This window comes from Epinephelus lanceolatus, chromosome 12 (assembly GCF_041903045.1).
Source record: "Epinephelus lanceolatus isolate andai-2023 chromosome 12, ASM4190304v1, whole genome shotgun sequence".
Classification (NCBI taxonomy): domain Eukaryota; kingdom Metazoa; phylum Chordata; class Actinopteri; order Perciformes; family Serranidae; genus Epinephelus; species Epinephelus lanceolatus.
Window position 1 is genome coordinate 44,558,760 of NC_135745.1, and position 23,976 is coordinate 44,582,735.

At 42.7% G+C, this 23,976-nt stretch overlaps 1 protein-coding gene across 1 annotated transcript; it reads left to right on the plus strand.

Annotated features, from left to right (window-relative positions):
* The first annotated feature begins 6,427 nt into the window (after nucleotides 1-6,427).
* LOC117272048 (armadillo repeat-containing protein 1-like) lies at nucleotides 6,428-16,197 on the plus strand. The gene is made up of 7 exons (XM_033650762.2): nucleotides 6,428-6,691; nucleotides 9,366-9,559; nucleotides 9,644-9,735; nucleotides 11,956-12,145; nucleotides 12,396-12,512; nucleotides 12,983-13,057; nucleotides 15,329-16,197. Exons 2-7 carry the CDS (start codon nucleotides 9,398-9,400, stop codon nucleotides 15,518-15,520), a joined length of 828 nt encoding a protein of 275 aa, XP_033506653.1. The 5' UTR covers nucleotides 6,428-6,691; nucleotides 9,366-9,397; the 3' UTR covers nucleotides 15,521-16,197.
* Nucleotides 16,198-23,976: the final 7,779 nt, after the last annotated feature.

The following is a 23,976-nucleotide window of genomic DNA, read 5'->3' on the forward strand; positions in this document are numbered from 1 at the left end:
AAGAGGATCGAGGGACTGAGACAGTAGACATGAGGCCCGTTTCCACCGCAGGAACTTCGGGGTAATTTTACGGGGCCGGGGCCGTTGGTGCGTGTCTCCACCGCAGGAACCACCCCCGAAGGACAGAGTTCTGGAACTTTTACAGGGGCTAAACAAGTCCCTGCCTCGGGGTAGGTACTCAGAACGGCCCCGAAAGACTCCCGGCTGGGGCTTGGGGATTACTTGGTGCTGATTGGATATACTGAAGGCGGGATGTGACGTCAACAGAAAGCAACAAAATAGCCGGCATTTTTAAAACTCAGCAGACGAGAGGAGGCGGGAAGATGGCGGACTGAGCGGTCGTGTTAGTGAGCTACTCCTACTTAAACTTCCTCAAACAAGTGTTTTAACTTCTTATCCCCACCGTAAGACTATTCTAGAAGTTAATTAAGTACTTTTCCTCAAAATACACAACAAAATGAGCCAGTCTCGTCTGAAAAATAACAAGCGAGGGGGTGAACACGACTATGCTCGACAGGATCTTGTGGAGATGGAGACCGATTGCTCTGGCGAAAAGCAGGGTCTGGATGAAATATGTCAGTCAGCCCCATCAACACCATCCAAAGGAGAACATACCCGCAAGGTAGTGAAAGTTACTGACGATGAAGTGACAAATTCTACCATTCTAGCCGCTATTAACATGCTGGCTACGAGATTTGACCTGCAAGAAAAGAAGCTAGAAGACCTTAGCGTACAGATGAAGCAGAACTGTGCCCTGATAGCTAACCTCACTAAGGCATCTGAGTTCAACGCTATGGAGGTGAAGGACTGTAAAACTAAGGTATCGGTGATGGAGAAAGAGCTAAGTAGCCTGCGGGCAGAATATGTGGCTCTGAAGGAGAGGTCCAGAGAACAAGACCGATACAAACGCAGGTGGAACGTAAGGATTAAAGGAATGCCGGAAAAAATCAGTGAAGATACGAGAGGTGAAGTCATTCGCCTCCTCAGTAAGATAGCACCACACTGGGAGCAGAAAATGGATGATATCGTCGACACAGTGCATCGGATTGGACAAAGAACTGAGAACAGAACACGCTACATCATCATCCAATTCACACGGAGGCAGCATCGTGATGCATTTTGGAAGCTGACAAAGGACTCGAGAGTGTGCCAGGAAGCCGGAGTGAAGTTTGTGGAGGATCTCACACGCTGTGGCCACGGATCAGCCAGGCAAAGAAGGCGGGCGAGAAGGCTTATTTCAGAGGCCCATTTGCTTTCATTAACGGTCGCCGTATCCAAGAATGATTTGATTGTTGTTTGAAAGATGTGTCATTCTATTGGACACATACATATCTGAAAAGGTACGTGGGGGAATGTTTACAGAGGAAGTCTCTACTCGTTTTTTTCAGAGTAAAAGAAAAAAAAAACTCTTTTTCACTCTTTCCTTTATAACTGTTTGATTGTTGTTTGCTGCGAGGTTAACCAGCGAATGAATGTTTTGAAAGCCAATTTATCTTTTATTTCACTGAATACAAGGGGTCTCAAGGACAATGTAAAAAGAAAAGCTATTTTTTTATGCTGCAAAGGACAAAAAGCTCATTGTGTCTTCCTGCAAGAAACGCATTCATGTGCTTCTGACACCACCTTCTGGACGAGTCAGTGGGGAGACATGGTGCTGTTCAGTCATGGTTCCAACAAATCTGCAGGTGTTGCCATTTGTTTTAATAGATGTCCTGGAAACGTAATTACACATAAAGCTGATGAAAATGGTCATTGGTTGGCAGTTGTTTTAAACATTGAAGGTTCGTTTGTTATTCTAATTAACATTTATGGTTATAGTACCCTCAATCTAAATAAGCTTATGTTATCAGAAATCTCTGATATTCTCACTGAATACAGAAATGTTTACAGCACAAACCTGATCTTGTTCGGAGGAGATTTTAATTTAGCTCCTGATGACTGGCTTGATAGATGTCCATCTAAATTCAGTGATAATCATTATAATACAACTCTACTTGATTTCTGTAATACTCATGCACTTATTGACATATGGAGAAGTAGGAATATGAATATCAGTCAATTTTCATGGATAAAACCGAATGGAAATGCCAGATCTCGAATTGACTTATGGTTATCAACACTTGAACTAGTAGATTTTGTTTCAGATGTATCAATGTCAAGTGCACCCCTAACTGATCATTGCCTTTTATCTCTTGTGCTACAACCTTCACTACACAATAACAAAAGAAAAACACACTGGAAATTTAATGGTGACCTTCTGAAATGTGATGAATATTGTAATTTAATTAAAGATTTGATATTAGAGATAAAATTTGACTCAACAATAGGTAGCTATTGTAATAGGTGGGAGTTTTTTAAGTACAGGGTCAGACAAATCTCAATCAAATTTGGGAAAAAAAGAAGCAAAGCTCTCGGGGACCAGGAATTTAAGCTAGTACAAGATATTGATAACTGCTGTAAAAAGACACCTATGTCAGAGTCAGACAAAAATATATTCATAAACCTCCAATCGAAACTAGATGAAATGTACTTGAGGAAAGCACGAGGGGCTTATGTAAGATCCAGGGCCAAATGGTTAGAAGAGGGGGAGAAAAATACTGCGTACTTCTGTGGCTTAGAAAAAAAAAGACAAGAAAGAAATGCAATTAATGTGCTTATGATGAATGATGTCGAATGCACGGACTCTAAACAGCTGTCTAATGAAGTCCATAGATTTTACAAAGATTTATATTCCTCGTCTCATTCTAAAGAGAAATCTGATGCCCTTTTCCAAAGTATTAAACATCACATCCCCAAAATCAGCACTGATTTCAAGGAACTATGTGATGCTGAAATTGAAATGTATGAATTGGATAATGCAATCAAAAAACTTAGTTTAGGGAAAGCACCTGGACAAGATGGGTTATCGTCAAATTTTTATAAATTTTTTTGGAATGAAATAAAAGAACTGTTATTTTTTGCTATTTGTGAATGCTTCACGAACAAGTCCCTAATGCCCACAATGAAGCAAGGATTAACAACCCTTATCCCCAAACCTGGCAAGGATAAAAAATACTTGGAGAATCTGAGACCTATTACACTACTTAATGTCGATTATAAATTGTTTGCCCATGTTATTGCTGACAGATTAAAAGAAGGTATGGCACAAATTATCAGTGAAACACAATCTGGCTTCCTTAAAGAACGCTCCATCCATAACAATATCAGGCTAGTGTTGGATTTACTTGATTATAGTGACAGAATTGAGGATGATGGTTTTATTTTATTTTTAGATTTTTGCAAGGCATTCGATAGAGTGGAACACCCTTTTATTTTGGACACTTTGCAACACTTCGGTTTTGGTGATGGCTTCAGAGAGATCATCAATATGCTTTATAATGACATAAATAGTTCAGTATCAATACCATTTGGCACCTTCAGCAGATTTGAGGTGAGAAGGGGTATCCGTCAAGGTTGCCCTGCCTCTCCTCTACTCTTTATTATGGCGGCGGAGATTTTAGCTATTATGTTAAAAAATAGTGAGGATGTCAAGCAGCTAAATGTTATGGGTTGTCCCTTAGTTGTAAGCCAACTAGCGGACGATACAACTTTATTTCTAAAAAATGCCGCTCAAATACCGAAAGCTCTAAAAATTATCTCCTCCTTCTCAGAAGCTTCTGGTCTTAAGTTGAATTTAAATAAATGTGAATTGATGGCGATTCATGACCAACCTCTAACATCTATTGAAGGCATTCCAATCAAAAAAGAAGTCAAATATTTAGGAATTACAGTGTCTAAGGATTTGAAAGATAGAGAGAGGGCTAACTTTGAGAACATTCTGAAAAAAAGTAAAACAATTTTGAATACATGGTTACAAAGGGACCTATCTATTTTCGGAAGAATTTTGCTTTCAAAAATGGAAGGTCTATCGAGATTGATTTACCCAGCGTACTCTTTGAACGTCCCTGATCATATAATTAAGATTATTAATCAAAACAATTTTAATTTTATTTGGAAAAATAGACATCATTATATTAGGAAGAATGATGTCATTAAATCTTTGGAAGAAGGAGGTTTGAATGCAATTGATTTCGATCCCATGAATGGCTCACTAAAGCTGAAGTGGTTGCAGAGTTTTATCAAACAGTATGAAAATTTTTGGTTTAATCTTCCTACGAAGTTGTTTCTGGATTTTGGGGGTGTGGAATTTTTATTGAAGTGTGATTTTGAAATAAGTAAACTGCCAGTCAAACTTTCCAAATTTCACCAACAGGTCCTCCATTATTGGAAATTAATATTCAAACATAATTTCTCCCCCCACAATACTCCAATATGGAATAATAGATATATTTTGATAAAAAAGAAGTCCTTTTACTTCAAAGAATGGTCAGACCAGGGAATCTGGTCTATCCTACATTTATTGGATGACAGAGGCAATATATTGGAATTTACAGAATTCAGGAACAAGTACAACTTAAACTGTACCAGAGAATTATTTAGTGATGTGATTAAAGCAATACCTCAAGCTCTTATAGCTACAATCAAAGGATATTTATTTTATGAATCAACAATACCTCGAATGTACCCTTTATTCATTCAAGACTGTCTTTTTTCAGCTGATAAATGTAGCAAAAATCAATTTCTAAGATCTTTACTTTCCAAAGGATGTTTCCCATCGCCCTTAAAAAGAAGATCCATATTAGAAAGATACACTACTGCTGCATCCACCACTAAGAGAATTAGATGTAACTATTTGAAATTTTCTATTCCACCGAAAGCTAAAGAAGTGCACTTTAAGACAATGAATGAGATTTATCCATGTAAAGAACTATTGCGCCTTAGATTTAATGTTGATGTTAATGAATGTACATTCTGTGAAAATAACATTGAAACTCAGGAACACCTTTTCTTCTCATGTAACATCTCTGATAGGTTTTGGAAAGATCTTTATCAGTGGTTCTTGGAAAATAACTTGTCTTTGTCACCCCTAAGTTATGAAAATATTCAATTTGGTCTTGTCTTGGAGGACGCAAAAACTGAGTTTCTATTAAACAATATCATTATACTTGCAAAATACTTTATACATAAATGTAAATTCATGTCTGTCACACCTCATTTTCATGTTCTGTTGAAGGAGCTTGCTATCTTTTTGGACTCTTTGAAAGAAGTTGGATCTAAGAATGCTGAATGCCTTTACAGTGTGTTATCTGCTTTGTCTTTCAATCTGACCCCAGAAAGTGATAATTGAAATGTTTTTATTTTATTTTTATTTATTTATTTACTTATTTTTTACCCTTTAATTTTATGGCTTTCTCTTGTTATTTGGTTATGGTTTCCTAGTTATCTGTTTATGTTACACTCGTTTACGCTCAGTCTAAAACGTAACTGTGCATGTTCACTGCTTATCAGATTTGTTTTAACTAAAAAAGAAAAAAATTACAATGACCTCTGAGAAGGAATTTTATTGTTGTATTGAAATATCTGTATATTACTTATTGAAAGGTCATGTAATCTTTGGAATTTAAATAAAGTTAAGAAAAAAAATAAAAAAACTCAGCAGACGAGGGTTAGCTCGTTCATATAGCTTCCCCCGCCATGTAAAAAAAATCTCACTAAATGGCCTGTGAAAAAAATATTCCTTCCAGCGGATATCTTAGTTAGCTCAATCATGTTGTAACTAAGACATCCGCTGGAAAAAATATTTTTTTCACAGGCCATTTAGTGAGTTATTACAGACACCGCTATCGGCTAACGGCGCACACATCTTCTTCTTCTTCTTCTTCTTCTTCTTTTTGGTGTTTTTGGCGGGTGGCAACCAACGTTGAGGTGCATTACCGCCACCTACTGTGTTGGAGTGTGGACCAGAGTTATCGCTCTAAATTACATCCAGAGGCAGCCCGTAACTTTACAGGAACCTTCCTCCTACTCCACTCAGTGGAGACACTGGAGATCTGCATTGTTCAGCAGATAGGCCCCATATGTCCATAGAAGACTTGGAAATGTTTGGTGCCAAAAAGGCGTATCTGACATTTTTGCCATATTTTTTTTTTTATTTTAAAATGTTTTAGAACATGTTCATTGTGTTAATATGCCATAAGTTTATTACTTAAATACTCATTCATGTAAGTATGTCTGTGGTTGCAATGTTGTGGTTTAAGGTTAATAGATACAGTTGATTGAAGTGTGGTCAAAATTTTGTTTTGTCTCTCCTGTAAAGTTTGTCAAAAGCCACTTACGCCCCTCTGGCTCCAAGCCCTCGAAATGTACTTCGTTACTTTCCACGGCTGTTTGTTGTCTCCACCACTAAAACTGATCCTGCATCAGTTCTCCAGCACCCACAGGGCGTGGGCCCTTTAACTCTTAGAACACTGCAGCTGATTGGTCAGCAGAATCAGGTGGCGGCTCGCCATCCAATCACAGAGCTCAACATTGATACGTGTCCGCGCTGGGTTCTTTTCAGCAGGAAGAATCGCCTTCGTTTATTTACCGTCACAGTGAGCAGCACCTGACACACAACGTGTCTTTATTTAATTCACATATAAATGTTATAAATATTAACCTGTGAATGACGTCAGTCAGCTGCCGCCTCGGAGCCGTGACGTGTTTCCTGCTGTTCATGTCTGTTCACCGTGAGACTGACGGAGGAGAAGCTAACGCGACTGCTAGCCGCTAACGTTAGCCGTTAGCCGCTCGGAGCCGGTGACCGTCAGAGGTGAGCACTGTTAGCATTAGCATTCATCCACAGCCGGCGGGTCACACAGCTGCTCTGACCCCAAATACACCGCCTGAGAGCCGGACTGGCAGGGTGACAACACCCGCTCCCGGCGGCACATCACCGTGTGTGCGGTCTGTGAGGACACGCCGAACATAACGATGGACTCTGACGAGTTAACGAGTTTCTGTGAACCAGGACGAGTTCACGCGCCCCACAGACATGACGGGATATAAATCAGAGAATATTCTGGTGAACTCGACTTATGCTTCATCCACCAGGGAACAACAATGATAATAACAATAATAATAACAATAATAATAATACTAATAATGTTTGAAGTGTGTGTGTTTTAGTGTCATGGCTGTGCTGATAGCAGGTTGATCTATAACAGGCTCACACTTACATTATACTGAACTGGATGTCTGCAGAGGTGATCAGTGGCAGAGGCACTCAGGGGTTTGAAGTTAAAGTAGTGATAACCTGTAAAATACACAGATTCATACACGAGCATCAAACTGTATTTAAAGAAGCAAAACTAAAGGAAGTCAACAGTCTGTGTGTTCATGTGTGATCTGTAAATAAACAACAACCTCCACAAACACAAAACAAGATTTGGAAACTTACAGTTTTGTAAATTATAGAACAGACCTGCAGAAACACTAATAATGCCACACATTAAAACTAAAACTACAAATAAATAAGAAGTGTTTGTAGATGTTTTAGTGACATTTACAACTTTTAAACATTTGTTTGTGAATCCAGGTTTTAATTTTATTTTTGAATATTTGTTTTGCATTTTACTGAGTATAGCAGATTATTTATTATTGGGTATATTTTAAATAAAAACCTGACTGTGCAGATGAACCAGTGACTAAAGCTTTTAGAGTAAATGCAGTGCAGCAGAAGTTTGATGTGTGAGTGAGGGTTCTGTGTTATATTCCACCTCTGGGGTTATTATGGGCTGTCTCTGCTGTGAGAGACCTCCTCAGGTAACAGACACATGGCGCACACAGTGACGTTAACCTGACAGATTATTGGTTGAAGTTCAGTAAGGCAGAGTTTCATAAACAGTTTTCATGTTTGTTCTTTACAGTGAACACAGTAAGTAAACAACCACAGAGACAGTCACACACTGATCATTTATCAAAGCCACAGTACGTCACTGAAGATATGACAAGTTATTTTACATAGCTGACACTGTGTCCTGATCCTCCTCTGCCTCCTCACACTGCTCCTGATGGCATCTGCAAGGATCACATAATAACCAATCAGAGCTCAGGAGCCATGTTGGTCACTGCTGCTGAGCTGCAGTCAAACGTGGCAGCGCCGATCAAATCTGAATCACAAACATGTTTTAGTGAGTGTTCAGCTTCAGGACGTCCCAGTCAGGTCTCAAGGATCAATATGGGGACCGATCAAAGCATTTTTTAACTGATTGGTGCGTCACCTCAGCTGTCACACAGATGTTTTTACTGGCGAAGCTTTCATGCACAGAGACACGATCATATATATATATATATATATATATATATATATATATATATATATATATAATATATATATATATATATATATATATATTATATATATATATATATAATGTTATATGAGCTCTGTTCTCAGCTCAGTGTGAGACGCTCTTCTTTGCTGATGTCACTGACGCGTGATGTTTCAGTGCAGGCGTGCGAGCTGAGAGGTCTGCTGATATGTGGCCTTATACACCAGAGTCAGGCTGTGAATGTCTGTGACATCATCACCTCCTGAAGTCCAGTTCAGACCAAAGATTCACGACGAGATGAAACCGTTTTAGAACGTCACAGAGAAAAGTGTCAGCGGTGTGAACTGGCCGGTCTGAGCTCGACTCAAGCCGGCTGATGGTGTCACCTGACACTCAGCTGGTCAGATGGCCGGCGGCTGGTTTTAAAGCACGTCACCTGTTTCAACAGCCAATCAGCTTGTAGTGAAGTCAGCTGGTCAAGTCAAAATGACCACAGACGGCGTGTTGGCTTGCTGCAGCAGGTGCTCCGTCCCCACAGAGCCCTCTGTTTCTGTCCTCACGGTGTGCCGGTGTCAGACGGTGGGTCGCTGCTGCTGCTGGCTGTATGTGCTTATGCCCCGCCCACACACACACATACTCATTGGCGTATTGATTATGAATACAGTCCAACTGATGCTGGTTTTGTTTCATCACTGTAGCCAGTATCTCACTATCACTATCCTCATTCAGATTTTAAGAAGCTACAAATTATATTCAGCCACAAAATAAGTCTGAAAAGCTGCAAAGTCTGTGCGTCTCGTGTCTCGTGCGCTCTAGGCGCCTTGGCGTGTTTGCCGGAGTGCTCTGAACCCCTTGAGTTGAAAAACCTTCAGCTCAGAGCCTCACAGCGCCCCGCACCATCTTTGCTTTTTTCCCATTGTCCAATGGGATGATTTGAGGGGTGGGGTTTCTGTGGTGGTCACGACAAGAAGTTTACTGTTGGTATTATTTAATATTTGAGAAAGTTGGGCGCCGCCATGTTGGATCTCGCCTTGTACAGTAACGTCACATGGTACTCAGCGTGTGTTTGAGGCTGATGTTGGAGAGAACAGACGCACAGCAGAGACCCTGAACCTGTCGGAGCCTCGCACTCGTATCAGAGTTTGACTGAATGTTTGCTGCTGCCGTCCTCAGTTGGTCGTTGCATGGGTGAGTGACAGTCAACCATGAGTGCGGAGCCGGACGCCCTGGCCGTGGTCAACCAGCTGAGAGACCTGGCCGCCGACCCCATGAACCGCAGGGCCATCGTCCAGGACCAGGGCTGCCTGCCGGGACTCATCCTGTTCCTGGACAACCCCAACCCTCAGGTGGTCTACTCCGCCCTACTGGTGAGTGTGTTAGTGATGAGTACAGCTGGTTGGTGCCATCAACCTGCTGTCGTCAGTCTAACTGTGATTGGTTGTTGTTCCCAGGCGATCCGGTACCTGGCAGAATGCCGAGCCAACAGGGAGAAGCTGAAGGGGGAGCTGGGGATGATGCTGAGCCTCCAGAACGTCGTACAGAAGTGAGTCTGACGCAGCCGTACAGTCCGGATCTCTCGTTTGAATCCGGTGTAATGTTTGTTCCACAACGTGTCATCTGTGATCCAGCTGCAGACTGACACTGCTCATCTGGGATGTTTCTCATATAATAATGGAGGGTCTATGACGTGTTCCAAGATAAGATTAAGTGTCCCTGAGTCCAAGATCATGTCCTCACGTGTTTCATTTTGTCCGACCAAATGTCCAAAATAAAGAGATTCACTTTGATATTAAACAGAGAAAAAAAAAATCCTCAGAGGGACAGCAGTGACTGTTTTTCATTCATCGCTGACTCTAATCGATGTCTCCTCACACATCACCTTACAGAACAAAAGGACAGTGTGTTTGGTGTCATGTCTCCAGAGGCATTTTCAGAAACATATGCAGGTATTTTTGTAAACAGATATTTTTCCCCTCTGTTAAAAAAAAAGTTCTGTCCACATGACCTCCTTTTACAAAATGTCTCCGTCTGCACTAGAACGCCTCCAAACATTGACATGTGCAGCGTTCACACAGACAGTGTTGCTGCTGCTGTAACTTCTGTATTTCCACAGCTCTGCACAGATTATGGAGCCGTGCAGCTGCTGCATCATCACCAACATGCTCCTGCAAATATTTCACAATAAAAGCCTGGTGTTCACAAGTGAGGGGATTCTGTCTTCAGAAGCGTTGTTTGGGGACTTTTATTTTGAAACGGAAAAAGGAAGTGTTGAGTTGAAAGTAAATACTTTTTTTATGACTGACAGATATAAACATTGAAACTGTAGGTATGATGTCATGTGATCATTAAAACAACATTGTCACTTCCTGTCTGTTGCTGAAAATGCATCATGTGAAAAAAAGAACAGGCGAGCTGCGAGACTCCTCTTCTCTAGACGTGCTGGGCAGCGTTACCTGCGGCCGGGCGTTAGTGTTCAGGCTGATGTTACCCTCTTTAAAACGTTTGATTCGTTCAGTTCAGAGACGAAGGAGCTCACTGAAACACACGATTGACGCTCTGAAAGTTTCCCTTCCACTCCTCATCAACAACAGTCCCAGTCTGGAAAGTGTCCCACCGTCTGCTGGTTCCACTGGTCCTGATCCAAAACTGTCAGTTCAGGTGGACTTTAAACCGCAGACGCCTCTGTTCATCTGTGAAGTGTTGAGTTTAAAGTCGTCATTAGACCAGGCGGTGCCGACACAACGTTAGCTCATCACACAAAGCATCAATGGGCATGTGTGATTTGAAAAGATGACATCATCATTTTCCAAATGCTGCATTTAAAATGTCCACACAGAACAACAGTAACCTCAGAGGGCGTTCTCTGTTTTAGTGAGCTGAAACTGTCTGTGTGGACGAGAGCCCCAAACACAGAGCAAAACATCTGTTTATAAAATCATCTGCAGATAGAACCTTTGTTTGAAGATGTGCCTTGTGTCACTGCAGAGGGACAGCTGACCCACATGTTGGTGACAGAAGAGCATCACGCTAACGTCAAGTAGAGCTCAGTTTGTCCCCAGAGGGACAGTTGGTCCTACAGCATTGACACAGTAAAACACACACGAGACAGTAAAGGTTCGAAACAGAGAGGAAAGAATATTAAGTTTACAGAGTGTGGTTGGTCAAATGAAGTTACAGGGTTCATGGCTGGAGTCCTCCACGTCAGTGACCAATGTGACCACGGGGTCAAAGGTTACACTTGGGTCACTGGCTTTCAAAATAAAAGAAACTGTCAGAATATTACACAGATACTGCACATCTGTTTACTGCGTTTTATTCTGAAAAATAAAAAAAGACTGTTCTCACCTGGAGTTCATTTTTACCTGTGAGTTTCTACATAAACATATTTTTACCCGTCACACAGCTGTTTGCGAGGTACCTGTTGGGTACCTGACCCGGTGCAGGACCCTCAGCTGCACTAACGTAACAGAAGCTAGCAGCAGTGGCACATAGGGCCAAAAAAACCTGGAGCGCTTGAGACCATCAGTGTCGTGGCACGTTTAGATGCACATAAAACACATCTGAAGTAAAGTCACAGTGATTGGACTAAATAGCAGGGTCGCTCAGAATCCACAGGGATTGGCTGAACTGCGTCACTCTTTGTGATGGCAGCGTTCTGCAGAGTGCGTGTCCGTGCTGCACTGACAGGGACTATAAACTCTACATTAAACATCAGAGGTCGTTGTTGGTTCATTAAGAGTTTCTTCTTGTTCTGTCATCATAGAGCGACGACTCCTGGAGAGACGAAGCTGCTGGCGTCTGAGATCTACGAGCTCCTGCAGGCGTCCAGCAGCGCCGACTCTGAGCCGGCCGAGGAGGCCGTCAGCAGCCGCCGCAAAGCCCAGTTCTTCCTGGGCTCCAGCAACAAGAGGGCCAAGACCGTCATCCTCCACATCGACGGACTGGACGACTCGGTGAGCAGGAAGCCCTCGATGATGACATCATTCATTCATTCATTCATCAGTGTGTCACTGTCTGAAAGTTACAGGCTGAGAAATCAAAGACAGAACAGACCTTTCAGATCAGCTGAAAAACTTTAGAGTCTCTTCATCTCCAAATGTTCCTCACTGTGTTCGCTCCAGTTCACCACAGCTGAGGGCGACCAGTACGTAAGGAATATTCAAACAGTAATCATCATCATCTTCTTCTTCTCCTGTCGCTCAGAGTCGGAGGAGTCTGTGTGAGGAGGCTCTGCTGAAGATCAGAGGAGTCATCAGCTTCACCTTCCAGATGACCGTGAAGAGATGCATCGTCCGAATCCGATCAGACCTGAAGGCCGAGGTGAGACGACGCCCAGCGCTCCTCTTCATCAACACTCTGAAAACAGGATGTTGTTTCTGTTCAAATCATCACCTCTCTGTGATCAAATAATTCAGTCTATAAATGAGACGTAACAAGTTTTTCCGTCTGACCACCTGCTCACAGTAACAGTCTGACTGCTCTGTGTGCTGTCGTTCAAACTATCATCATACATCATATTTAACAAGCTCGTCTCATGAATCTGTCAGATTAATGTCCAGGAGACACAGTACAGCATCACCCTCTGACGTGTACTGTAAAAAAAACAGTCATTCCCAGGAATCCTGGAAAACCTGGAATTCTTTAAAACACCCGGCAAGTAGACGAACATATCCTGTTACCATGGTAACTGGTAACTTAACACCATGTGTGTTTATTTGTGGTATTTAACAGACCTGGTCAGTGAATGCAACAGAACATGTGATGGCTGACTGTAACTGATCCTTTTTCAGGCTCTGGCGTCTGCGATCGCCTCCACTCAGGTGATGAAGGCTCAGCAGGTGGTGAAAGGAGAGAACGGAGACGAGGTCAGTTTCAGTTTTCACGTTTGATTTGACTCCACACGTTTGTCGGGGTGAATTTAAATCTAGCTGAAGGTGTAAAACATGTCGATTTATGGAGTTTGTGCCTCACTGAAAAACCTGCCAGATAAACGATGAAGAACAGAAGCTCTGCTCCTTCACCAGGAAGTTAATCGTGTCAAACACTCGGTTTCCTGCATTCTGGTGATTACTGATGCACCAAGTTATGGTGGAAACGTCTGTTATTTATGTTCAGAAAATACAAAATTCAGGCGACGATTCAAAATATTAAAATCATTTATCAGTATAAAAAAAGATAAATGACTGCTAACACTGTGATGGAGTGTTCAGTGTTTGTCAACATTTATAACCCTATGAAAACATTTTATATCATCACAGTTGTGTTTTTTATTCTTATTATTATATTATTGTTTGATTAATGATCTGTTTCTCTTCAGTGTGTCCACAGGAGGACGTAGAGATGTTAACTAAGACTTTAACACTTCAGTCTGCTCACAGCTGCATTATAAGCCCTTTTTAGACAGGAGTTGTGCAAATTAGCAGGAAAGCCCAGTCAGTCTTTTTTCAGCATTGGCAGTATAAAAACAAACTCGGGGGGTGCAGCAAAATGCCGCCTACCTACTTTTGTTTATACAGAATGTGCCTTTTTTCGGGGCAATGGGAGGCGTGAGCAAGTAACAAAACGTGTAGCTCAGCGTGTGACGTAAACAGTGACTAAAAGGGTTCCTCCAATATATCTACCCTACGAGGCAGAAAATTGGGCACCTCGGATCAACTCGCCAATCCGGCTCTGTGTGTCTAAACGCTCGCAGCTTGCCAGCAAAATGACCCAACATTCGCCGAAAATCTGGCAGTGTAAAAGGGGCTATAGTCTGTTATAAACCATTTATCACTTACACACATTCCTGTTTCCAACGAAGGCGACCGTCCTCTCAGCCTCCACTTCCTAAAATGTTTGGATCCAATATGAACACATGGCTGATGTATCTGTTGGGGTTAAATGAGGTTAAGTCTTTACACCAGGAGGGGGCAGCAGAGTCAAAGTGACCCTGAATGAAGAGTCCATTGTTCTCAGCTAAATGTTTGTCTTTGTTTATTTTGGAAATAACTTTAAAAGCCGTCGACTCACAGCAACCACCTCACCGCCCTGATGAGATACACTGATTCACACTGTGTTCCAGATTATTATGTGAGTGACACATCAGCAGGATTTCAGTTTCACACTTAAGTTGTAGTTTGGTCTTCATAAAAGCGAAACTTACTGAAAGAGGCCATCCCACATTATAAAGCTCGTCACACTAGAACCAGTTAGAACCACCCACAACTTTTCACTGTGGGAACAGACAAAGAGCGCACTGTACTGCACCAAACTAAACTGCTTGGTGAAAACAGCTAAAATGACCTCCATAAAATATGTAGAATTCCTAACTGATCATTTCCTGCCATGGTTGCTGTGGGCAAAAGGTGAGAAAAATAATGGTGTGGCCCCGATCACAACCTGACCCCAACCCCACTGAGACCCTGCAGAACCTCCTTAACAGAAGGTCTGTGAGTGTGGGTGGCAGGAACCTCAAAACAGCAGCTCTGAGAGGCAAAAGTGTCATCCTCAAATAAAATACAGTCAAACTAAACATGGTCCTACAGGGTCGATGTAAGAGAGTCAGTAAAGTGATGTCAAATATTAATGTATAACTTTATCTGTAAGCATGTTGTTTTTGGTGTTTCAAAAAAACAATTTGACCATGTGTTTAGAATTCATTTTGAATGTTCTTAGACTGCGTCATAATTTGGAACAGTGTATTTTGAATACTTTTATATTAATATTAAAAAAGCTGTTGTCATCATCAGTAGTTTTACTTGTAATAACATTCACATTATAATCTAATTGTTGAGGATAAAAAAACAACCTTCATTCTATTGAATGTTTGGGAAAAATGAACAGAAACAGTTTGTGCAGAATCATTTGGAACACAGTTTACCAGTTTTAATTAAGATGTCTGTCTGAGTCCAGACTTAGAAAAGCAGAGCTTCTGTTCACCTGTGGTATCATCCAACACATTCTAATTTTCTGACACGTTAGTAAAGAACAGTTGTCTCCATAAAAAGGACGGCAGTAGAGCAGGAAAGCCTCCGACCATTGGGAAACGCTATAAACAAAGGAGGACCCAGCAGATGACCCTGTGGGACTCCACAAGCATTAGATCATTCACACTATCACTTACTTTAAGCAAGTCCAACAAAAGTTTTTGTCTCCAGGTTTTGATCCCGCTGGCGGAGGACGGTTCGGTGGAGGTGGAGCAGAATGTGGACCTGCCGGACTACCTGCCGGAGGACGAGAGCCCGTCTCAGGAACCCGACAAGGCGGTGAGCCGGGTGGGATCCAGCCAGGAAGGGAACAGCTGGCTGGGCGCCGCCACCAACTTCCTGTCCCGGTCCTTCTACTGGTGACCCTGTGGGGCCACCGCCCCCTCAGTCAATCATCCCGCCTCCTCTCAGAACCAAAATCTACCTGTTGCCAAATTTCACCGCTGTCTGTCTCAGTCAGAGAGACAAAGACCTAGACAGATCCTCTAACAATGAGTGTAAAAACAGAGCGTGCAGCACTTTACCGCTGCGGTGAAAACAGGCTGCTGTTCCAGGCGAGAGGAGCCCATCCAATAAAAACACAGGACTGGGGTTTCAGTTTGAGGTGAGACGACGTCCTCTCTGCAAACGGGTCCATCTGTTCCAAACCAAATTGTCTTAATGGACAGGAAGTGTCCTGCAGCGACATGAACAAACACCAAGTTAGAATAAAGAGGACCAAACGGGACGTCCCTCTCTTCCCTTTTATTATTTATTTATTTGACCAACAGACTGAGCGACTCTTCTTCTGCAGTTTGACGTGATTTTAAGGACAAGCAGTTGGAGTTCAGTCAGCGGTGCCTTCAGTCCCTCTGATCCTCCGTCACCTCAGGCTGCAGCTAACTGTTGTTCATTATGATTCAGTCACGGGTTCATCGACTGTCTGAAATCAATGGTGACAAACACTCAGAGCGACGTGTTCAAATGATCCGCCTCAGTACACTCTTATCATGCCCCATCAATGATCAAAACAAGAATAATAAAATCCTCCTCACCCTTAATACTGAACTTTTTCAAAGCAGCTTCTTTATCACTGTAACTGTGATTAAACCTCAGGAGTCGTATTCACAAGCATTCAGAGAAAACTCACAGAGCTCTGAAGCCTAGATATTTTCAGTAAGGAGTCAGAGGTCAGGATTATTTAGGGAAGTTCTCAGAGGGACAGAAACTGTGACCTCAGTGAGGAGGTGTGGTCGACCCTGTCGTTAAGGGTGACACATTCCTTTAACAGATGTGATTGGTTGTCAGTGACACACCCCTCTGTGAGTCTGTAAGGTGTGAGGACACCCAGTGGACACGAGATGAACTGCAGACTGTGAAAGTGTTGCCAACATCTGTGTCTCAGTTCAGGGCCGCATCTGATACACCGGAGACGCCGCCATCTGATACATTTCAGGCTGATGGCGTGTTTTCAGGTAAACTTATTAAATTAAGATTGTTTAAGCTGTGTGCTTTCAGCTAACGTAATGTTAACAACAGTTAACCGTTAGCTAGTTAACAACTGTTTGTTAACTTACAATTACAATTGTCACCAGCGTGCGACGCATCTTGGGATAGGCTGGACCGCAAAGGATTCATCCTCTGCATCCGCGTGGGACGCGTCGATGTGACACAGTTGGCCTTCAAATGCAGCCTTTGGAGGCTGCGGCCCTGAACTGAGACACTGCTAACGTTCACTGCTGAACCCAAAAAATCTTGTCTTGTTGTGATTTTATTTCGGGCGTTACAGCATTATTCCATTGGCTGTGAAATGTGTGCGTACGCCTTCTGAGTCTGACCACACATATTCTCCCTGCACCCTCTAGTCGGTAGCATTTCATTTCCTCACTGTCCTCCAGTGTTTGGAGAATTTATCCGACCTCTTTGTGTTTCCACCATTTTCTCCTCTGATTCATAAACTCATAAAGTCCTCCTCTCTGCTCCGAACAGTGTTTCACCTCAGGAGCTCCTTAACGGTCTGAGACACTTTGTGAATAACTTTTATCTTCACAAGACCTCGTCTTAACTTTGAGGGGAAATTCTAAGAAAACGTCACAGTTCCAATAATTTTCTTTCTTTCTTCACTCTTTCACGCTTTCTGTCAAGCAACTCTTCATACTAGGAGTCTTTGTGAATACGGCCCCAGATGTTTGAGGTGTCCTAATAAATGTTTTTAAATGGCGTCTGCCAACCATCCCAGAGTATTTCCTGGATATCCTGTGGATGCAGGCGCCTCAGGTTCAGATTTTTACAGGTTCATGTAAATTCGAAGCTCTTTGAACAGCGCCAGGCATGTAAACCAATATTACATTGTGGCCAGAAGTGGAATTACACCATTCGGGTCCGTCACCTGACGCCCCCCAGACCATAAACACCCATTTTTCCCGCAGACTTACGTTGTGAAGGAGACGACTGTAAATCAGTGGATAAATTATTCTGAGCATCACAGCCTCAGAGAAATGACTTGTTTCACTATCAGAATTTGATCCATTCACTCCAATAACATTTGAGAAGTCTATCAAATCAAATCAAATCATTTTATAGCCATTCTAGTTAGCTGTTCAGCTGCTGTTCAGTCTCCAGTGCGCTGGCTCTGTGGGCTGCACACTGTGGACGATACAGGTCATTTCATACCGAGGAAATCGAGCTTTTTGGCTTCATGCACCGCTGAGCAACTTTAACGGGAATGAACAGGCCCCGCCTCCAACGCTGTGTCCAGGTGTCTTTAAACATCCACTCTGGATGAACATCGTTCTGAGTGTTTGTCATCATTTCTGACAGAGTGGAATCTAAAGCAGACTGACGGCGAGCTGCAGCCTTCCTCGGTGGAGTTAAAGGACAGTGAACAGATCTGAGGTCAGAGGGACGGACTCGTTACTGAAAGGTCACAGGTTTGATTCCTTGTTACTGCTGAGAGAACAGTGCTTTACTTTTATTTCCAGTGTTTACACCAGTGTCCCCGAATGAACGCCTTCACACTGAACTTTATTTAAAATGTCCCCGTGGATCAAACTCCTGCTTCACGTTTAAACATGGTGGTGTTTTATGGAGCAATGTTACCGAACTGTATTCTTATTTATTGTTGGTGATGTGACAGGGAATCATTTCTGCACGGTTTAATCTGAGTGTGTTTTTAACTGAGACTTTGAAAAGAAACAACAACCCCAGAGATCATCTGTACCATAGGCTGTACGTAAAGATGGACGACGCGTCTCCACTTCCTCCCACTGTACAAAAATGAAGCCAGAATGTCCTGATACTGCCGCTGCCATCTTGTTCTGGTGACGTCATTTGGAGCCAGAGTCTGCGCTGTACAGATCTCTGTGATACCAAGTTTTCGCCCATGCACCCGGCACGCACACTGCTTGGCTCACACAGCCATCAATCATGATGTCACATCCTCCTTTTTACAACCTTAAATAACCAATTAAACCCAAACTGACTGAAACACAAAAAGAGTCTTTGGGAAAAATTAATCTGACATGCTCTTTGAGTTTTCAGTTTGGCTCCCATCCGCTAACATGGAGGGGGCGGGGTTTATGACCTGTACTGCAGCCAGCCACATTCAGATGTTTTGGCTTCAATTTTAGGGAACTATCATGTTGTCCATCTTTATACACAGTCTGTGGTTTGCGCAAGGAGCTTTTTTTGACCCATATTTACCGCTATTGTTAGGTGGCGACATCTAGTGGCCGTAGTCATTATGACAGGAGATAAGACAGGAAGTCAGCTGATGCAGAATAAAGAGCGACAAAGTGTGTGTACACAGGAAGTGGATGAAACACATGACTTTGACCTAGGAGGTCACCGTGTCCCGTCTGAAACCAAAAGTCAGCGTTTTTTAACCGACGTACGTAAGTTAACCTACGTCAGGTACACACAGGGCTGAGCAGCGTTTACAACATTAACATACCAGAACTCTTAAAGTGATACTCAAACCAATAAAGAACGTCATTTGATACCTTTTTCTACATCATTTCGATAATTATGTGAATGGAAGCTTTAAGTTGCCTAAATCGTCACCAAACTTTCTAACGCTTCGGTGGCGTGTCGGCACACTGACCACCGCGCTCGTCTTCATCGCACCAGACTGTTTGGGTTTTGTGGGCCAATGACACGTCACATTAAATCAAAGAACGCACTGATTGGCTTCGAGCAAAACCATAAAGGATCAAATGCAGGTATGATCTGACTGAAGGAGATTTGATCCTACCTGGTACTGAGTTATTCAGTCGATAAGAGTTCAGATACTCAGCCCTACGTACGGAACATATTTTGAGCTCCAGTGTGTTGGATTTAAATCTAATCTAATGGTTGTGTTCTCGTTACCTCAGAATGAGACGAACTCTGTAGACAAGGACCTGCTCCCTATGTAGACATAAACATCTCATTCTGAGGGAACGAGAACACAACCATGAGATCAAGGTTTGGATTGGACACACTGGAGCTTTAAGTTCTGTCATTAAGGTGTGAGGAAGTGTCGATCTGTAATTTCAGAAGCGCTCCTGTGGGTGGTGTTAAAGAGGAGGAACAAACCGCCTGTGAGGTCGGACATGTTGGAGGACCTTTAGTTTTCAGACAGAGCAGAAAATATTGGAGCAGGTTAGAATGATGTCAGGTGTGTTTAAGAAGCATCTCCAAGCTTTTGACATTAAAGGCCTTCGCACATTGAGTCTGTTTTGTCGCATGTCCATAAATAAGTACGACCTCACGTTGTGTCATGTTCACACACTGAGCCCAACAGTTTCACCCGTCAATAAACATCGTGGAACAGCTTCAGTTTCCTGCGTTTTTTGCTTCCGTCAGAGTCTTTAGAGACGTCTGACCTCTAATCAGTGAAGACAATGTCAGATAGTGACATTCAGGATGATGATGATGACGAGGAGGAGGATGTGGACCACACGTAGCTCCGCCCCTTCATGCAGCTGTGGTGACAAATGAAAGATGGGGAGGAAGTGATGTCAGATAGGTAACTCCAGTGACGAGAGAGACAAAGGAGGAAATGTGTCTTTTCATTTTGTCACGTGTTGTGAATTTTCACTTGAGAAGAATAAAACACATCTCAGTCTGTGTGTAACGAATTCTTCTGGATGACGGATTTTTAAAAAAAAACAGACTCAGTGTGCGAAGGCCTTCAGTGTAACCAGGAAGTGACCGCGCTCTGAGCTTCACACAGTTTTTACGACATGATTCACATCAACAGTTTTTATTAAATGACTCTTTGCTTCTGAAATCACGTCGGTGTTAATTAATAATTCACCGGACAGAAACATGTCTGAAAACACTGCGATGATTTTAAATGAAACAGAAACTGTTGTTTGATTTCCAGGAGACGTCGATGACATCATCAGTTTTTATAATTTTAATGGATCATGACGACGAGGAGGTGAAACGACCTTTAATGACCCTGTACAGATTTCTACTGTCCTGTTATGATGCTGTTGTGTCTGTGTGTTTGTGTGTTCATGTACCTGCCAGGTGTGCTCATAGCTCCGCCCACAACACACACTGTCCAATCACATTCTGAGAAGCCTGTTGTCAGATGTTAGCATGAGCTTGGATCTAAATTACAGTATTGGCCTGAATATGAGACAACTGATTAAAATGAGAGAAAACCAGACTCGTACTCAACAGTTTTTATTTAAACGATAATTAAAGGTTTTTAACTGGTGCGTCGCTGCCACCAGCTGTCGCTCAGTGGAAACGTGACGTCAGTTCTGCTTAACATGATTGGTTATGTCCTTTAGTCATGGCGTCTCCTTTGGGAGAAAATAGCCTCTTGTTTTAGGGTCAGATTATTTGTTTTCTGTAAAAGTTCTCATGACGAAAACAAGAGTCTGAAAACAACATAAATAAACATGAAAGTTCATTGAACAAAAGAAACCATTAAACACTCCTGCATGTTAAACTGGTCTCACTGGACACCAGTAAACTGACTGCTGATGGTCAGGTAGAAACTAACTAGCCTAGCAACATCAAGCTACAAACAACCCATAATGCAACACTGTAATGCAGGTTAAAGCTATAGTGCGTAACTTCTGTTGCCTCCCATAGGATAATGCGTTATTACAACTAATAAGCCGGCAGCACTTCCATGTACACAGAGTAACACTTGCCTTTGTGGTAGGATCCACTTCTGAACCGTGTCTCGGCCGCTTCTCCGCCATGTTGCTTTCACTTTCTACCTGCGCTCTACTGCTATGACACACTCTGCTCTTCCTCCCCCTCCCTTTTTGTTGTGAGGAAGCATTTCCTGTGCGCCAGTGCAGGAATGGCGCCGGTCGACAGGCATACTAAAAATGATATATATTGAAAAATACCGCGAGACGTTAGAGGAGCCGATCGGCTTAATCAGCATTGTGTCATCTCCTCTAGTAGTGGCTTGGGTGAAACGGACATTTACGGACCTGTAGAAGTTACGCACTATAGCTTTAACAGTGAACTGAGTTTACATGTGCAACTGCAGAGTCGTGATCATGTGACTGAACTCCTGCAGCTAAATCTCTCCCTCGCTGTCGTCTTCTGTTCGTATCAGGTATCTTTACGAGCTGTTACATCAGGAGAAGTGGAATTAACCAATCAGTGGACGACGTTTGTTCCACCTGTGTGTTCTCACAGGTAATATAATCCATCATCATCATCATCATCATCATCATCATCATCATCAACAACAACAGTCACCTGTCAGAGCGAGTTTCTACCTGAAACCTGCCAACAGTGGTCCACATGACCCTTCCTCCTTCTCCTGCTCCTCCGCCTCCTCTTTCTCCTGCTCCTTTCCCAATTGACCTATGGCTAAGCCACGCCCCCTCCACTAACTCGGACAAACTATCAACATTCAGTGAGCGGCGCTATGGCAGGTGTCACAGTACACGGCATTTCACAGGAGGCAACTGATGATTTTTGGAGACATAACGATCAGATGTCATTGAGAAGTAACCAAAAGGGCCTAAACTACGCATTGGAGGGATATATTCATCATTTTATTGTTGAGAAGGTCGATGAAAAGCTTAAATTACAAGCCAAAATTTACAGGTCACAGTGTACGCTTGTGAACCGCATCTGGTTGCCGTCACCATCAAAGACAACAAGTTAAAGTGCCACTGAAGTTAAGGTTTTTGGCTCAGAATATGAGAAAAGGATAACGGCCTTTTTACCATCTTTACCAAGAGTGTCTCTCCGTTAGTTTGGTGCTACAGTATTTACACTGAATCATTCAGCATAACGTTTGCCAACCTTTGTTATCTCTGCCATTACAGATAAGTTAATGAAGCTAAGCTCCAGAAGTTAACGTTAGCTTAACTAGAGCCCTTTGGACAACAGCTAACAATGATGTACGATCACCAAAGTACAAAACTAGAACAAAATAGGCTAATGAACTCCCAGCAAACAAGGTGACATGATGAACAACGCAGCTAGGAGCTAACGTTAGGCTAACTTTAGCTAACGTTAGCTAGAGATGTTAAAGATAACTTTATATTTCTTTCCAGCAAAGTGACAATATGTTGCCTCAAACACAATGTTGACTTACCTTAGAACAGATGTAGACATCAGTTAATCTTATTCACGTTGAGTTGATGTTGTGGTCTAACGTTACCACACAACTTTATCCAAAGGAGACACTTTTCTCGGTTGAGATGTGGTTTAAAGTGTAAAAAATACACCTGGTCGCCCAGCCTCTCAGGATACCTTGTGTCAGAGTTGCATGTACCCCATGCACACCGTTTGACCATTTTTAAACTTCAAATCTCAGAAAAAGCTCATAAAACCAAACAAAACTGACTTTCTGTAATGCATTTCAATGGACGTCCAGGCAGAGAATGTCCCAGTGTATGGGAATGGCTATACGCACTGTGATTGGCTCATCGCGTTTGAGGGCGGGGCTTAGTCATAGGTCAATTCAGGGTCTGCAAACTTTCGAAGGGCGAATTTGAAGGCCGATAACGTCACAACGCTGCACGAAGGTTGTCCCATTTCGTCCAAATTCGAACACTCCTCCAAATGTGACTGAGATAATAAGAATAAAATAGGATAGAATAACGTGATGACATCACACGTTGTGAAAGATGACCAATGATTTTATGACTCCTCGATCACCTGGGGCCTCATGTACAAAGGGTGCATACGCACAAAAACGTGGCGTACGTCCTTTTCCACAGCAAGAGTGTGTTAAGAGTGAAATGACCGTGGAAATGTGCGGTGCCTCACGCCTGCTTCATGGCTGGCGTACGCACGTTTCTACAGCTGCTGATCCTTCGGTGACACTTACAGGTGATGCTGGGAAACTGTTATAATAAATAACTGTGAAAACAATTAGAGTGATGTGCACATCAGAGACACATGAACAATTAATACTGATGAACAATTAACACACCCACGTGTCTGCAGTTAGATGAGTGGATATAAAGCATGCGCAACATGGTGCAGAAAATACCGTTAAAAACAGCGGCTGCTTTAGCAGCATTAGAAGACATTGTAAGTGGTGCAATATGAAGAGAGCGTGTGATCAGAGACAGAGAGGATTTACTGGCACATGATGACAACTGGCTCATCAGCCGCTTTAGGTTCCCGAGGGCAATCCCCCTGGAACTGTGCAGAGCACTGCGGCTGGCCTTGAAGCGCGACACGGCGAGGAGCCATGCGCTGCCTGTATTTACAGGCTACTCCAACATGTGCGCTCAATTCAATGTTGATTGGGATGTACAAAGGAAATGTGCGTGGGTTCATGTGTACGCACAGATTCATACATCTGGATGTTTTTATGCGTATGACATTTTCTGGATTTACGCGTACGCCATGTT